At 33.2% G+C, this 18780-nt stretch overlaps 1 protein-coding gene across 1 annotated transcript in view; it reads right to left on the bottom strand.

Moving 5' to 3' along the window:
- The window catches only part of LOC143390211 (cadherin-12-like), an 88156-nt gene extending 85343 nt beyond the window's left edge, over nucleotides 1-2813 (bottom strand). The window contains 1 exon segment of the mRNA XM_076842734.2: nucleotides 2651-2813. Within this exon segment, the coding sequence (XP_076698849.2) occupies nucleotides 2651-2792 (142 nt within the window). The 5' untranslated portion in view covers nucleotides 2793-2813.
- Between the last annotated feature and the right edge of the window lie 15967 nt (nucleotides 2814-18780).

Raw genomic sequence — 18780 nt, 5'->3', positions numbered from 1 at the left:
AGAGTTAAAAAACTTGTAACTTCAATTCATTGTTGATAACTGAGTATTTATCTCTCTAAGGGTCCATCTTCTTTATAGGCAAAGTGATAAATATTAATCTAATAATGTTATTGTAAAAAAGAAGATAAGACAGTAATCATAAAGTTCATGGAATAGCTTATAAATGCTCTAACAGTTTCAATGCTCTCTTCTCTCACATACTTTCTTGTTTAATCACCCTTAAAAACACAAATTGAAACTTGAATAAATACCCAACAAGCCTATGGACCTATCCATATTCTTTTACCCCCTACATACGATCTAAAGTTATCTTTCTGTTTCAGTGGGATCTAAGCAGGAATTTGTGTCTCCTAACTATATGTAGCTTCTCTTGAATCAAGACTTTCATTGTGTATTTTCCAGGTCTATTATCCCTGCCCAAACTTCTACAAAATACTCTTCACCCATACCTGTAGGACATGACTTGCTGCCTGCTTCCCGGTCTTGGGGCCGCACATGTGGCTGGGATGGCGCCTGGCAATCAGCCAGTAGGTAGTGTGGTGGTGACAGGAAAAACAGACCACCTCCAGGATAGGTCCAGTACTCTTCCACCCTCGTGGACAGCTCATGCCTTCCCTTACAGAACATGGGAAGGGTGTACAAGTGAACTCACCCCACCCCTCTGACCTTTATTCTGATTGGCTCCTGAGCATTATATTAGCTGTGTGTACTTCCTCAATAAACAAGATCCTGCTTTGAAGGTCTCCCTAGCGTGTCTGATTGTCTTTCAGCGAGGGAGGGCAGGGTGTGGGCGCCTGGGTGCTGAAGGCCAGTCAACCTTTGCCTTTCTTGGCTCATCCTGGTCAGGGCATGCTTTCCCCATGTCTCCCGCAGGTCAGGAGGAAACCAGGGGCTAAAACCCTGACACATACCCACTAATAGGACATCTTTCCAATGGTAGTGGTTTTGAATTTCTGACCTGGAAACACCACTATCACCCATATAAATAAGAATATCACATTTCCCAGAACATATTTGCTACACTATAGATTCCACAGGCTTTATATACACAAAACCTGAATCTGAACCCATGTTTAATATCCCACATTTTACATGCAAACAGAATAATCTCTCAATCCATACTGCTCAATAATCTATCACAGCTTGCCGAATTTAAAGCAGACATAAAAAAAATAAAAAAAATAAATAAAACAGAAAGAAAGGAATAAGAAAGAACTACAGAAAAAAAAAGAAAAGAAAAACATGAATAGCTTTTAGAATTTGAACCATATTCTTTAATGAGATCATATGATAGGTAATCAAATTAATTATTTGTTTCTCCTTTTAATGTTTTTTCTGTTTCCCTCAATAAAAAAGTAAGAAAAAAATATTGCTTTAAGGAATTTTGTGTTATTGCTCATAACGTTATCTAGTAAACTTTGTTATATACTTTCCATGTTCTAAAGTTTGGTGTTATCTTTGAAACATATTCATAAATTTTTTAAATTGACAGAAACTATGTATGTTTAGCATGAATCACATGGCATTTTTTAATATGTGTCCTGGTAGAATGGTTCAATTGACTAATCAACATATGCATTAAAGTATAATGATTTCTAAATGCCATTCCAAACATTTGGCAATTAGACTTTCTGATTACTAAATAAAAATATATACAAATGAAGAAAATATAGGTTGAAACTATATAGAAAAAAGTGACAAAGCATTCAAATATGAAAACATGTAGCCAAAGCAATAAAACATACAATTATTTAAATATTCTTAGTGCTACAGATTTTAGTAGATGAACTCCCTAATTGTCCTTCTGAAGTGGAAAAAGAAAAAATCATTTTGGTTTTTAAAATCTCTAGACAAAAAAAACTACCTGGTGACTTAATCAAATTTCTTATAAAACTACGACTAAAACCATTCAGCATCAATATTCTAACTCTGAGGAACAGAGAAATAATTCCCCAAAATGCACTGGGAAGTGAATAGGTACTGATTGGTGTTAAATGTAATACTGTAACAGAAAACTAGATGAAATACAAGTGAGAAATACTCATTTTCAAAGGGAAACACAGAGTTATAGAGAGGATACAGGTGTGAACCATTCTATTATCAAAAGAAACTGTAGCAATTTTCACCTATTGCAAAACTAAAATGAAATAACTAGTCAGAACTAAAATAATAAAATATCATCAATATCATCCTATTCACAAAAGTATATGAATATAGTTCCATGTGTATATTTACAAAAATGGAGTCACAGAATTATTATGTTAAATATATAATAAAAAATCTGATGGTACATGTATTATAAATATGATGCCTTATATCAGATTATGTATATTTGTGTTACGTCTTAAGTTAATAATGTATCAGGGTAAGATCCCACCCAAATAACTATAAATATTTTGTTTTAGTTAACATTGATTTAATAAGTCTGATTGTTCAATTATTAACTCTATTTTCTATTAAAAGAATATGGGATGTGAAATACATTGAAATTATAAATTCTGAAGTCATGCAATTTTTGTCTGTTGACTTATGCTCCCTGAAACCAAAAAAATGTCTGGGAAATGATTTTAATTGCTAATTCATTATATAACATTGTAATTCAATAATTTCATATGGCTCTGCAAATTTTGAGTTAGGGTAAATTACATACTTTTGGGGAAGCGAATTGGATTGTCGTTGACGTCACTGAGGGTGATGTTGACTACTGTTGTTCCAGCCAGTCCTCCTAGTTGTCCTCCCATATCTTTGGCTTGAATGAGAACTTGGTATTGTTCTTTGACTTCTCTACCCATGTTTGGCAAAGCTGTTCTAATAATACCTTGAGGGGGAAATAGTAACAGAATACAAACATCACAAATCCTGTACTTTCCATAATAAAATAGATTGCAACCACAATAAAATGATTCTATGTAGATTCACTAGCAAAGTTATGGCCGTGAGAAAACATGTGTTATTTAAAAACACCTTAAATGCTCAATACTTAAGATATAATTTAATTTCAGAAACAACCCTACAATGAGATATAGAGCGGCAGTGAGGAATTATTAAAAACTACCATATTAGTTCTAAAATGTAACTAAGAACATTAGGTTAAATTTTATTTATACAAATGTGTCTATTTCAAATAAGAATTTTTTAAAAAATTGGTAAACATAATCATGTGAAAAAATGTACATGGTCAATTTGTGTTGAGTGTTCACTTTCTAATGATTACCATTTTCTTCTTCACTTTCATTTTCTAGGATAAATATGCCACTTAGTTTTTTTAAATTCATGAATAATCTCCTTTGCACATTATATTTTGTCTTTCACCATCTCCCTCAGTTACTTTAGCAATAGATTTTTCATTTAGGTATCATTAAGCTTTATAATTGCTGGGACTTCTGTCTCCTTTGTCACCAGGTCCTCCAGCACCTAGGACAGTGCCCAATATTTGGAAGGAACTCAACAGCTGGTTGACCAAATAAATGATTGTTCGAGTGAATTTATCCATAATTACATTTTTAGTCATAAATTTAATGATTCATATGCATATTTATACATGATGTTCAGTTTCTACTTTTGTGTCCAAATTTAGAACTAATTTATATTTACACTTATTAAAAAGGAAGTAAGTAAAAGCTTCCAGCATTCTTTAAAAAAAAAAAAAACTGAATGCATTAACCTAATTCCTATTTTCAGTCAATGGTTTTAAGGTAAGATGGGACAGCCTTTGCCTTCAACCTGTGTGGCACTAATAGTGGTGTTTTGTAAGGGAACAAGTATGTATGACAAAGAGTGTCAACAGGAGCACATAGCATTGAAATCACAAACCAAATATACATCCTCATTTTATCTTTACTTTCTACTTACTATCCAACTACCAAATGCCATTTTGAAGCCAATTCAGATTTAACTGCAATCTGAAATTTCTTTTGACACTTGGAAGAAATAATTATAAAATGACAGCCTTCATTTTGCTACTGATGTTTTATTCAAGAATTGGTACTGACACCATTTTGATTCAATCTGTTTGTCTCCAACTTAAGCTCCTGATGCCTTATTTCCAACTAAATCTTACAACTAAGATTTTTCATCTCTAGTTTTTAATGTCTCTGTCCTGCCTACCTTAATCTGTGTGACTTCTTTCTGAGTTATGCTTTCTGCAAATTTTAGATAAATCCCTGAGTTTGATTCATATGTTCATATGCTTACTGACTTGTTCTTCTATTCACTAAGGCCTAGCTTTGCACAATTTATTTTAAATATAATAATTACAAATATATATAAAATATTTTTATTTGTTTAATTTGTTTGTGTTTGAAAATCCTCAATATCAAATTAGAGAGAAAGAAAAGAGAGAGAAGGCAGGAAAGAGAGAAAGGGAGAGAGAATTTTGGACTTGTTTCTTTCTGCTTAGTGAAGTGTATAAAAAAGCTATGTACTTAAATGAAGTTAGATCAAAACATTAAGATACAATTGCAAAGGGGGTAGGTACATATAACTCTCTTTCAGAATATCTGTTTTTTCCTGTGATCTTTTTTCCCCCTGTGATTTTTAATTTTGTCAAGTTGTCCCCATGGCATCTGCCACCCTGCCCTCTTCATCTGCCCTGGGTATGATAGGTGACCTGCCTTCTGTTCCTTGCCCTCTTTTGGTACCATGCTGCCTAACTAACTATAAGGTAGTACATTAAAATTTTGGAAGAGCAAGAATATATGTGATGATGAGAATGATGCTCTTACCGCCATCACTTACATTCAAGAAACCATGGTTCCACAAAAATAAAATGCAACATTTGCACATTTTTGTAACTTGTACAAATCTGGGGAATCGGGAAGACTATAATATTGAACATGAAAAGAGAATTTTTCATTACATCACTTTTTAAAATGCTGAAAATTTCTCTTTCAGGAAATTATTCCTCTTATGGCCACTTGTGTATCAATCAATTAAAATATAAAAACCAATCAAACAAGCAAGAATAGATTACATGGTTTTGATGTAGGAGGACTTTGCAAAGAACTGAGCTGCAGTACTTCCATACCAGACAGCAGGAAGCAGAAGAAAATGCTTCAAGCCAACTAAGTTTTCATGTTAGTATTAGTGTCCATCCTATCTACCTTCCTTTTGGTATTTGTATATAGATACAGTGGCTGACTTATAGGAGAGCAGTTGAAAACAAACCAATGAATTTTATAGAACAGTATAAATATTTCACAAAAAGGATGCCACTTACTTTAATTCATCCCATAGAATTCTAAAATAAATCATATTTATTGGATAAAAGGAGACAGAGATAATTAATCCTGGGATGATTTTAATATTTTCCAACTGAGGATATTTCTAATGTATTAATCAAGACAACTAGAATGGGAAGAATATTGTTACATAGTTTCTGCCAATATAAATGGACATATATGATTGAGATAGTTTTACACATTTAAAATAATATAACAAAGAAAAATAGTCTTCAGAGAGTTTATTTTCTTTGGCAATAGTCCCTCAATCTTGATGAATGCCTGATTATTTTATAAAATACAGTAAATGTTCCAAGAATGCCATTTTGAGATGAAAAATAACACAATATTATATAGGAAAAAATATCATAAACAGCATTTGTGATCATCTAGTATATAATTTTACAAAAGCTAATTTTTGAATGAAGAGGTAAAGTTCAGTACTAAGACATGGGACCACAGATCAATCAGGCCTTGTACTAAAGTAAACATTTCATTCACCTTTTGTTATTAGAATTGAGGATATAATCTTCTTCTCCTGCTCTTCCTCCCTATCCCATTTTGAGTCACACCCCTTATATCAGAGAAGACATTTGGCATTTGTTTTTTAGGGATTGGCTAACTTCACTTAGCATAATCTGCTCTAATGCCATCCATTTCCCTGCAAATGCCATGATCTTGTTATTTTTTAGTGCTGAGTAATACTCCATTGTGTATAAATGCCCCTTTTTTTTAACAATTCATCTATTGAAGGGCATCTAGGTTGGTTCCACAGTGTAGCTATTGTGAATTGTGCTGCTATAAACATTGATGTGGCTGTGTCCCTGTACTATGCTTTTTTAGGTCTTTAAATAGGGAAGAGAGATGGGTGGGAAAAGGAGGGAGAAGGGGAATTGCATGGAAGATGAAAGGAGACCCTCATCATTATACAGAATACACATATAATGTTGTGAGGAGAAAAAAAAGAAGAAGTGTGTCACATTAGATTGGGTAGAGAGATGTGATGGGAGGGGAGTGGGGAGAGGAAGGGAGGTAGGAAGGGCAGCAGAATAAAATAGACATTATATTATTATTATTACATTATTATTGCTATCTGTATATACGTGACTGTATGACCAATATGATTCTGCAACCTGTACAATCAGAAAAATGAGAAATTACACCCCATTTGATTCAAATGTATGAATTGTCAAGATCATTTTACTGTCATGTGTAACTAATAAAAAAATAAATATAATTAAAAAAAGAATTGAGGATATAATAGACACAATCAATTGCTGCCTCCCCTCTCCTTCCCCACCCCCCCCCCCGCCCCACAGATCTGCTTTAATACTTTTCTAGACTTTGCTCCTTGGCTCCAGGAAGCCTTAGGTCTATTGGCAGTGTATTGTCAAGTAAAACAGAAATTGGCCTGGGCTTTTATTCCCATAGTAGCCCACATTCCATTTCTTCTATCCCAGGGGCCCTCACTAGATAATGCCTGTGTCCCTAGACCCTCTCTCTCCTTCAGTCTTAGTAAGCTAACAGCACCCTCTTGTTATTCCTTCTCCAGGTACTATGTATGCCTTAGTGATTCTCTAAAGTGTGCATGTGCTTTAGCCAATTGTAGTTTAATTAAACTAATCTCAAACTGTCCCATAGTGGCATATGAGACATATGGGATGATAATTCATACACTCTCTGTACAGTTCCTTTCAAAATTTATATTTAATGGTTTTGTGTTTGTGGGAGTAAAAAGCAGATCATAAGGAAGTACACAGTGATTTAGGCAATTTCATATGGTGATGAGTGTTGTGAAGACTATAAGAGCAAGTGCCTTGGACGTGGGGGTGTCAGAATAATCTCCTCTGAGGAAAGACTGTGGAGATGAAATCTCAGAGAAGAGGAGGCAGATCTGGAAAAAAACAGGGTGGGGCATTCTAAGGAGAGGAGACAGCAGAGCGTCCCTACTTCAAAGCCCACTGGAAGAGCCCTCAGGCCCAGCAGATGAGAGAACATGACATGAAACAAGACTCCAGAGGGGCAAAACAGGCAGACAAGTGTGTTATTCAAAGACAAATAAGCCTTTTGAGAAAGCATCTTGAAAATTATGTGATCACTTTTCAGTATCACAAAAAGTCTTCTGACATCTATTTGGTGACAGTCCAGAATAAAAACACAATTTGGGGGACTATTATGCACAATCCCCAAGTTATTACAGATCCTACTGGATTTAATATAGATTTATTATTATTGTTGTTGTTGTTACCATTACAGTTGTTATTATTATTATCTGAGACAGATTGACAGATTCATCCTGCTGTCTTTCTTTTTCAGCAGTGTAGTGACTGTGTCAATCAGGGGGAGACTGACATTTCTAATTTGTGGGTGACCATGGTATAGTAGCATTGATAACCTAACTTTTAGTCTTGGACCAATCATGATATTACACATATATTCAAAATGATGGTGATTTAAAGAAAGGACAAGGTGGTTGGGATTCATTTGAGCAATGCAAATTCCAGAATTGTTATATTCCCTATAAACATAGCTGGGATAGAGAAACTCTCAGGAGAAATGCCTTCACTGCAGTCACACACCACCACCAGTCATAGATTCCGAGAGGGTGGCATTTGAGGTTCACACCTTGGAGCATCCACCTCTGCTATCCCAGCCTTGCCAGGCTACCTGTGCCCCTGTACTTTTCCAGACATCTCACTCTTATTGTCTCTGTTCCACAGATGGCAGGCTGCTCATCTTTCTTGTTCCTATGTTAGTGTGTTTTTCCTAAGAAGTCATTTCTGCCTCAATGACCAGCTCTGACTCATATGTGACTATATCCAACAGGATTCAGGCACAGATGCCCGTTATTCATGGTACACACTTGCTCTTTTTTTCTTATCTTCCCTCAATAGACAGAAGGCTGCCAGAAGACTGAAAAGATTCTTAATAATTTTTATGAATGTATATCTATTTTCCTGTTTCACCTTTATTAATACAACTCTCTATATTTTTCCTATATGTAATAAAGGTAAAATTATTTACCTTCACATAATAGAGGTAAAATAATATGCAATATTTTTAGTGTACTTGATACTCATTATTTTGAAACCACTTTCTTTTATGTTTTGTTGCCTGCAAATCAGAAAATACAAGCATGTTTTTTTCTTTCCTTTTATTCAGGGAAGATACACAATATCCCCCATATCAATGCCCTGATTTAGCAATTCACAATGGTCTTTTCCCTGTGTATCTATTTATTTTGCAATAAATATCAAATAAATACATAGAATAAGGTTCATTGCAAAAGCCTTTTACATTCTTCCCAATTCATCTTCATGTCACTTTAAAGCTTAATTCTGAGACAGAAATGTCTATGCTATATTTTAATCAATCTTTATCGTGTCATGGAAGAAGAAAATATTTTCAAAGACAGAAGGGAATCAGGTTATTTTCTTCCCTCCAAGTCCTAGAAATTTAGAATAGCATTATAGTTTGGGTTTGGGAGATGAACAACAAATGAATCCCATCATTCTCCATTCACTGAGTAATCTAGCCCCAAGAAGTCCCCAAGGCCACCAATGTGTTCTCATTAGAGCAGCTATAATGGTGAGTTTCCAATGATCTTCTCTCTGAAGTCTTCAGAAACTGCAGGACTCTCAAAGTTTTCACAAAATCCCCACCTTCCCACTGAGCTCTCTGATTGTCTCCCCTTAACACCCTTCCTGACTCACTGGAGGAATCTACCTTCTCTTCTTGCCTCCTGCAAACGTTATCCCATCGTAGGTTCATGAAAATTTTCTCAACTTCCTTCAGATTTTTTTTTCTCAAAGTTATCTTTTAAAACATTCTTGGTCATTTGATCCAAACTCTCATGCTAAATTTGTTTCCTATTGCTTCTCTCACCAATTACCATAAATATAATGGCTTGATACCATATCAATTCTAGAGGGTCTTGTTAGCCTCAAGTCCAGCTGTCAGCAGTGCTGTGTTCATTTCTAAACATTTTCATCTTCTGGAGGATGCCTAACTGCCTGTATCCTCATCACCATTCACCATCTTCTGAGGCAGCAACAGAAGCAGCTTCTTTAATTCTTTTTTGACTCCTCTGATTCATTAAGAAAGACCCTTGGGATTACTTGGGTCCACTGAAAGGAAACAGGATGATCCCCATCTCCATAGCAGATTATCTGATGGATAAATTATACCTGCTACTTAGCTCTTCTTTGCATATAGTATAACACATCTGCAAGTTCAAGCAATTAACAACTTTTAATACTCGGGTTGGGTCATTATTCTATGAGAGATACTACTCCTCAGCATTTCATGACCTTTGTCATTTTCTCTTTAGTTCTTATTGCTATTCAAAACCCTGTTTATTTTTCTTAATTATTCTCTTTGGTTTGTGGTCCCCAACAAAATATCAGTTGCTGAAAGCAAGCTTTTTTCTCTGTATTTTTGGAGAATACTTACTTAGAATAATTTCAAGGATACAGTAGCCACTTAATAAATAATATTTAAAAAAGTAGATTTTAATAAAGTAACAGTTAATTTACCATATGGAAAAAAAGCATACATACATTTTTTTTTTCAAGAGAGATTATTATTTAATGTGTTTTTAAAAAATCTGGTCACTGTTTGCAGAAAAGAATTTCTGATATAATTTTGAATGGGATGAAGGATTTAGTTTGGACTTAGCTGTATTATAATTGCTCTATCATGAGAAACATCTTGAATAAGCATTATTTTTGACCAGAGAGTGATCTCTTTAAGTAAATCATAGGCTCCAGGATTGACCAAGTAATAATCAACCTTTACACAAGTAATAATGTGGAGAAAGCAGTATAAAATATATTTTACATATAAGCCTGTTAAAGATAGATGGCAGGATAGGAACAATAATAATAGTGTAAGAACTAAGAACTTTAGCAGCATAATATATATTTCCATTTTCAATTTCACAGCTAAGTAATTAAAAACACTATATAAAAGATCTGTTTTTTGTTATCAGTTGATTTGAAAAGTTACTGAGTTTCATTTCCTTTTAGACTTAATTGGCCAAAAATGATGCATTTTTTAACCATATTGTTTTGATTTTATCTCTCTGACAGAAATTATCAACAAGAACAAATAAGAAGAAGAACTGTTTATTAGCGGCTCACAATTTCAGAGGTCTAGTCCATCGCAGACTGACTCCATTGCCCTGGGCCCAAGATGATGCAACACATTATGGGGGAACATGTTCGGTGAAGGAAAGCTTCTCCCCTGTGGCTGGGTGAGGAAGTAGAGAAAGAGAAAGCATGTGGCGAGGAAAGGCCACAGGGAAGATACACTTTCAGGCCACATCCTTTAGTGATCTATCTCCTCCAGCCACATCCCACCTGCCTGTAGTTATTACCCAGTGATTTAAACTAAGATGGACAGATAAGTTTATAGGTCTCGTGGCCAAATAAGTTTACCTCTAAATATTCCTGTATAAACAGGAATTTTCAGGAAACACCTCATACCCATGCCATTATAGATATTAGTAAAAATTCTGCATCCATCACTGCATAGATGAAGTTTATATGAACTTCATGTATGCAGTGATGGATGCAGATGTAAATGTTGTCAACAATGTATTTAGATAATAAGAAGAATTAACAAGTTATTTTTAACAGGGAACTCCCACTATAATAGGCCTTAACAGTTCCATAGGACTTAGGAGTCATTTTCCCCAGGAGATGTTCCTCAAGAAGTTTCACCCCTCTAATCAGTCTATATCTGTAGTGTCCATTAGTAGCATTATTCATCAAAGAAAATTGTGTCTTACAAAATTCAAATATAACCTTCTGAGGACTTGATGGGCTCCACCCAGTAGATGGGAATCTACTTGATTCATCTCAGTATCACTGTGGCCAAGAACCTGCCAGACCATAGGTTATAAATAAATGTACATTAAAAAAATTTAATTAAACACATTACCGATTATGGTATTGATCTATGATACCAAATCCAGTGATGTCAAGCTCATAAGATTATGACACATCCCCTTTTTACACACACAAACAGTGTATTTAGATTAGAGAGCCATTGAGAGAGCTTCTCCTCGAAAGCAACACAGAATGAAACTAATTCCTACCGGCATATTTTACATCCCTCTGGAGTATTGTCTTTTCAAGGTCAAACATTCTTATATCTTTCTGCTTATTCTAAATCAAGGCTAGTGGAACTCAATTACACTTCTCTTAAAGAGGGACAATGCCCAATCCAAGGGGATCTTTTTCTATGATGCATTCATGGCCAGCTAATATTGCTACACATATGCAAAACATTGCAGAATAGCTAAACATGTGTGCTTTTTTATCTTAATAATGGTGTGTTTCCTTGACACATTTTTCTTCTTAATATGTACTGCATCTATTGATTTTCTTGCCCTTGGTGTGTCCATAATGAGTCCTTGTTTTAATGTTTCCTGGCAATTCATTCACTCTGGCCAACACATATTGAAAGAATGACTACTTTGTGTGAGCACTCTTATCCTTGAAAGATGGAGATATTAGAAATTTAAGTTCGACAAAATTATATTATGAATTAATATGAAAATAATTTTCAAGACACAAGATATCACAGGCATTTGCATGGTCTTATAAAGTATTGGTTCAAAACATATGGTATGGTCCATGCTGCAATATTAGTATGAAGTTTAGAATACCAAAACACTTTAAAACCTAAAAAAAAAAAGTCAAAACATAAGAACACATAGGATATAGACTTGAAGATTATTATATCTGAATGAACGATGATAGACTCAAGAACAAAAATCTTGGTAAGGTCACTGAACTAAGGAGGGTCACACAGCCTGGAATATCAGAACAACAACAACAACAAAAAAAAAAACAAAGTAGCTCATGCAACTGCATTTTCCCTTAACTGTTTTGGTATAAATTATATAAATAATGTATACATACACAAATTCTAAAAGAATTTAGAAAGGACACATGTTTCAAATTTAATGTAAATAAATTGGCCAAAAATTTCTGGATATAGAATACTAGTTTTATGTCTATACCTTGTTATTTATACAATATATCTGTCCATTGTTGGTTGCATAACAATGTAAATATACATAATACTGCTAAAATTTGCATTTAAAAAGTTAAAATGTTGATTTTTTTATATCTTGTATACAGACAAAATTAAAGTTTATGGAATAACAAATATATTGAAATTGATATAAATAAGCTTCCTCAAGTAGGGCTCAGATATTTTAGAAAAGTACAAAATATCATCACCATATGATACACAATGTAGATATACAATGTGGAAATCACTAGTTAATTAATGCAGACTAGTTACTTGGAATCATTTGGAAAAAAACTAAATGCATTAAAAAATGTTAAACATTAATTAATGCATTAGATTCAGTTATTAAGAGTAATATTTTTTGTTCTAACTTGAATATCTCTATTATTAAGGTTACTATGTTCAGCAGTATTCTGATGCCATGCATTAGATAAAATACTACATTATTTTGCTTTTTAAAAAATATTTTATAACTTATAAAGGCTTTTCATTGCTCTTTAAACATTAAGTGTAATTAAGCATTATGATTTATATAATTAGCTGATAAAAGCTTATGATATAATAATATATCATTATATGATATAATAAATAATTCAATGTCTTATAAACATTAAATATAATAAAATAATGCATGTTTTATAGATGCACTTACATTTGGATTTTTAAGAATATTATTGATTTATAACTTAAGGCATATATATGAACATGCCTATAGCAAAGTATTTCTTGGTTAAGACAAAAAATTATCAAATAAATAAATTTTAAAAAGTACCATTTCTTGATTTATTTCATTCAATAAATTAATTTATACTAAGGTCATGTGTTTATATTTAGAAAAAAAATTTTGCCATATCTACTCAGAAATGTTAGGAAGGCTTATCAAAGTGAAATATCAGTAGAAACATCAATTTTATTTTCTCATGTCTAATAAATAAAATATAGAAATATTTATCTCTTCCTAAGTATTTATGCACCAGAAGTTTTGATGAGACTCTTCCTTTAAGAATTGTTTTAAACTGTTCTCTACACTCAAATGTGGAAAATTTTAGATAATATTGGCTTTTCATGCATTTTATTTAATAACAGAAAGAGGAATCATAAAAAGAAGGTATATGGCTGGAACAAATAGAAAGTATTTCTGAGAAATTGCAATTATCCTTGATTTTTGATTTATTCTTATCTATCACAAGGTGATAAATTTGACAAAAAGTCTTCTTAATGGTTTTTGTGCATGAAGAACTAGTTTTCATTCTCTTAATGAAGTGGCTCATCATCCACTCTTTTCCTGTCTAGTGGTCTGAGACATGGCTACTATGAAGACTTCTGTCTCCAGTGAAAATCAATGCTTCAAAAATCTATTATGTACTTTGTGCCAGAATTGTTTCACATTTAGTTCTATATAATAAGCATTATACAAAAATATAAACATGAAATTATGAAGTCATAATGTGTATTCATATATTATGGTGTAGTGTAATACTTTTGAAATGAATTAGAATTTATTTAAAGTTAACACTGCCAAAGTAGACTCAAAAGGAGAGCATTTGTCTTGACTCACATACTTGATATCTGTATGGCATTAATTTGACTATAGCTAGTATATTCTTAACACAAGTATTTAGTTTATCTCTGTATATTTTTTTTCTTATTTTCAGTTAGGTTTTAATTATATCCACATCACCTACAGTTTTTCTTAACAGCATGAAGTCATTCATCTTTTATTGGCCACCCTGCTTAGGATATAAACACACGCAGTCTATAAAGTACATAATTGCAAACCCATGAAAGTATTCTAAAACTGACCCTCTTTCTTCACAAGTTGCTATATACTTTTTTTTTCTTTCTTTTGTCTCTCAGGAGTGCTTCTCAGAGACTGAAGTAATTCATATTTTCATTTCTTATCAGATTTTCAAGAAATGTAAATTTGGATATGATTTAAAACTCTTTAAGAAAAAAATAGCCCAGGGGCTGGGGTTGCAGCTCAGTGGTAGAATACTCACATAGTACATGTGAGGCGCTGGGTTTGAGCCTTATCACCACATTAAAAAATAATTAAATATAGGTATTTTGTCCACCTACAACTAAGAAAATCACATTTATATGTATATATGAAGAGAAACTAATGACCCAATCTAATGAAAGGATACATTTTAGATGATGTCCCTTCATCAATCCTTTATATATTCTGCCCATTTTCCAAAACTCTGTAATTTCTTGGAAACTTTGTGTCAACATAAACTTCATTGAACAACATCCTCAACTTTTTTCTTCTTCAATTTTCCCCGTTCTTCTAAAATAAATAATTTTCCCATAGTTAACAATAATCAAAAATCTTGTTTAATAATGTTATTGACATACATCTTCCTACATTCACTGCCATGTTTACTGTAAAATACCTTCTAAAGGTTACTTCCCCATTACACACTCACTGGTAGCATTTCATGGTCTGAGTTTTAATCTACAATACTCTGTCTAAACCAGAGGAGGTTTTCACCTTCTGGATTCTCTTCCCCTTATAATTGCTTCTTGTTTTAGTTAGCCTTTTATCTCTGTCCCACAAATACTCAACAAGAACACCTTAAAAAAAGGAAAATTTATTTGAGGTTCACAGTTTCAGAGGTCTCAGTCCATAGATGGCCAATTCCTTGCTCTGGGCCCAAGGTGAGTCAGCATATCATGGGGGGAAGGGTATGGTAAAAGAATCCTGCTCTTCTTGCACTAAGGAGGCAGAAGGTGGGGAAAGGAAGATGTACCCTTGCAGGGCACATTCCCAGTCATATGTCTCCTCCAGCCATGCCCAACCAGCTTACAGTTACTATCTAGTCCTTTCAAACTAAGATGAACTTTAGGTTTCAGATCTCCCAATCCAATTACTGTACCTCTGGACATTGCTTCATTAACAGAGGAGTTTTGTAGCAATACCTCATATCCAAACTATAACACTTCTCAAAGGAATTCTTAAAGGAAAGATGTGTTCTCTTTACTCTCAACTCTTTTTTGGGGTCTAGACAAAGAAGAAATTCACTATCTTACTCTCAGCTTCAAAATTTCTGTTTTCCCCATTGACTTCATCACAAGGGAAAGAAGTGAGCATTGATGGTAAGTTCTGTATGTCCTGCATTTGTTTCCAATTTAGTAGAAAAACAATATGCTTTGTTTCTAGGCAACATTAGTAGATGGCTAATTATTAATAACATATCCCATTGGCATACCAGATTTCAGCACATACCTCTTTTAGGAAATATATTTGGATTATATCAATAAATTGTATACAAATATATATACATAGATATAATGTGTCTTAAAATTTATAAATTTAATATTTTTCATCAAGAGTAATTGATCTGCAAATTTTAAAGATAGTTTATTTTAGTATATGTTGACAATTCCCATTATTTTAAGCTAACATAAATAATAGTGCCCAATTTATTTTGCAATTTTATTTAATTGCACTATATAAGAGGGGATAGAATGGCTATCACCTGGAGTTCCTGCTTTAACTCTGATGTGGCATGGAATACCTTCTTCATTCACTGGTTAGAGTGCATGACTCTCCATAACGATGTATTTAGTGTTCAAAAACAGACTGCTTAGAAGAACAGAGATCTCATGTCATATATCAGGGAAAATAGGGGTGAGGGTTTCCTCAGTGGTAGATTAAAACAAAAGAAAATCTACTTTTATAATATAGAATATGTTGGTTAGTACATAAAATCTTACCTGCACAAAAAGAAATAATTCTGAAATTGTATCGAAGATGACATGAAATGATCAATAGCAAATCACCAAATGTGAGCTAATATAACAAAAGGAAAAAAAATTACAGATTATGACCAGAGTAGCTCATGTCTGTAATTCCAGTGCTATGGGAGGCTGAGGCAGGAGGATCACAAGTCGAAATTCAGTCTTAGAAATTTTATGAGAACATGTGTCAGCATAAAAATAAAAACATCTGGGAATGTAACTCAGTGGTAGAGCTCACCTGGACTCAATCCCTAGCACTGTTAAAAAAAAAAGGAGGGGAGTAATGTATGAGTCATTAAAAAAACTATGCTTTTGCTAGTCTCAAATGTGAATATCATGATGCAAAGCTCTTTAACTTGACTTCTCAGTATGATCTTCAAGGCAGTTTCCACATGTAAAATCCTGTTACAACTCAAAACTGTGTAATTTTTCTAAGAAACACACTTGAGTGTAAAGACTTATTTTGAATTTTATGCTTTTTTGTATGTTAATTGACATTCAATTTTGAGTAATACATTCTCCATATTCCTAAGTATGTGACTGTGCATGCAAATTATTTTGAAATAGGCTTTCCCAGTGTTCTGTAATTATGATATACATGTAATATTGACATTACTGAATCTCTTCACAAGTTTTTGAGGCTTTTGGGAGTGATATTCTCTGTCTTGGTGTTGTTTTAGAATATTTACTAAATACAGTACTGTATGTTTCTCAGTGATTATTATTGACAACATTCAGTAGCTTTTTTGTGTGTTCACAGAACACGAAACACTGTTTTGTGTTCCCATTTAACATGTCTGATTTTAATTGTGGAAAACGACCTTTGCCATCATGGATGTGCAGTCCTCTCAATCCATCCCACCAATTTCCCAAAGTCAAATAGTATAATTTATTTATTTTAAATCTATTTTTAAAAATTTGTTCTAATTAGTCATACATCACAGTAAAATGCATTTTGACACATTGTATACAAATGAAGCACAATTTCTCATTCTTCTGGCTGTACATGGTGCAGAGTCACACCAGTCATATAATCATGCATGTACATAGGGTGATCATGTCTGTTTCTTTCTACCATCCTTCCCATGTCCACACCCCGTCTTCTTCCCTCACTCTCTTCTGCCCAATCCAATATGCCTTCATTTTTCCATATCCCCCACGTTATAGACCAGCATCTGCTTATCAGAGAAAACTTTTTGCCTCTGAGGTTTTTTTTGTTTGTTTTGGCTTATTTCACTTAGCATGATATTTTCCAGCTTCATCCATTAACCTGCAAAAGTCATAATTTCATTCTTCTTAAGGGCTGGGTAATATTCCATTGTGTATATGTACCACATTATAGCTCAAAAAAAAAAAAAAAGACAAGCATTGAGAAGTGTCTGAAATTTCTCTGGATAAGTTCTACCATCTCTCTGTACAAACTAGTGTTCATCATATAAAACGAGTTCTGAAAGACACCAGCAATTTGCTTAAACAAAGCATAAGTGAAACATGGTCATAGAGGCATGATTTGTTGTTCTAAATTGAAAAGAGAAAATAAATGACTGTGTTAAAAAAAAGAAAGTATTAATATGGAATCAATGAGGTTTCCAGTATAGAGATATTTCACATTTTAAAAACTTGCTTCCAAATTTCCCATTTTGACAATTTTTCTTTAATTTGTTCTTTTTGTTATACATGATAATAGAATTTATTTTGACATAATTATGCAAGCATGAAATATATCTTGTTCTAATTCAGTTATTTTGTCAGTTTGCTAAATATTTATTTTTTAAATTAGTTTCTTGTGGATACACACAATGGTGAGATTCACTGTTGTATATTCATATATGTGGTAAGAAAGTTATATCAGATTCATTCCATTGTCTTTCCTTTTCCCTTCTCCCCTCGATTCCCTTCGTTTACCTTTGTTTACTCCACTAAACTCCTGATCCTTCACCCTGACTTATTCTGTGTTAGCTTCCACACATCAAAGAAAACATTCAATCTCTGGTTTTAATGGATTGCCTTATTTCACTTAACATGATAATCTTCAGATCCATCCCATTCAATGACAAATATCATAAAGTCAGTCTTCTTTATGGATGATTAATATTCCATTGTGTATTATATCATATTTTTTTATTCATTTTTCTGTTGAAGGGCACCTAGGTTTGCTCCATAGCTAAGCTTTTATGAATTGTGCTGCTAGAAACATTGATGCGTCTATATCACTGTAATATGTTGATTTTTAAAATTCTTTGGATATATACCAAGGAGAGGGATAACTGGGTCAAATGGTAGTTCTCTTCCTAGTTTTTGGAGGAATCTCCATACTGTTTTCCAGAGTAGTTGCACTAATTTGTAGTTCCGGCTACAATGTTTGAGGGCAGTCTTTTCTCGTTATCATCGCCACAATTTATTTTTACTTGTATTTTTGATAATTGCCATTCTGACTAGATTGAGATAAAATCTCATCATAATTTTAATTTTCATTTCTCTAATTGCTAGAATTGTTGGACATTTTGTTATATACTTGTTGACCATCTGTGTTTCTTACTTTGAGAAGTATCTATTTAGTTACTTTGCCCATTTATTGATTGGATAATTCATTTACTTTTATTTTCTACTTATACTTCACATAACCTATCCTGTCTTTGAAAATTAAAAATGGCACTCATGGTCTTTTATTGTTTTCATGAACAATTCAAACAATATAATCTAGTATTTTAGCTTGACTGAAGAATTATAAAGATGTAGGTCCAAAGGTTGCTAATTTATAAAATGACCAGTT

This window comes from Callospermophilus lateralis, unplaced genomic scaffold, assembly GCF_048772815.1.
Source record: "Callospermophilus lateralis isolate mCalLat2 unplaced genomic scaffold, mCalLat2.hap1 Scaffold_227, whole genome shotgun sequence".
NCBI lineage: Eukaryota > Metazoa > Chordata > Mammalia > Rodentia > Sciuridae > Callospermophilus > Callospermophilus lateralis.
The sequence above is the reverse complement of the archived record's forward strand: the minus strand, read 5'-3'. Positions and strand labels throughout refer to the sequence as shown.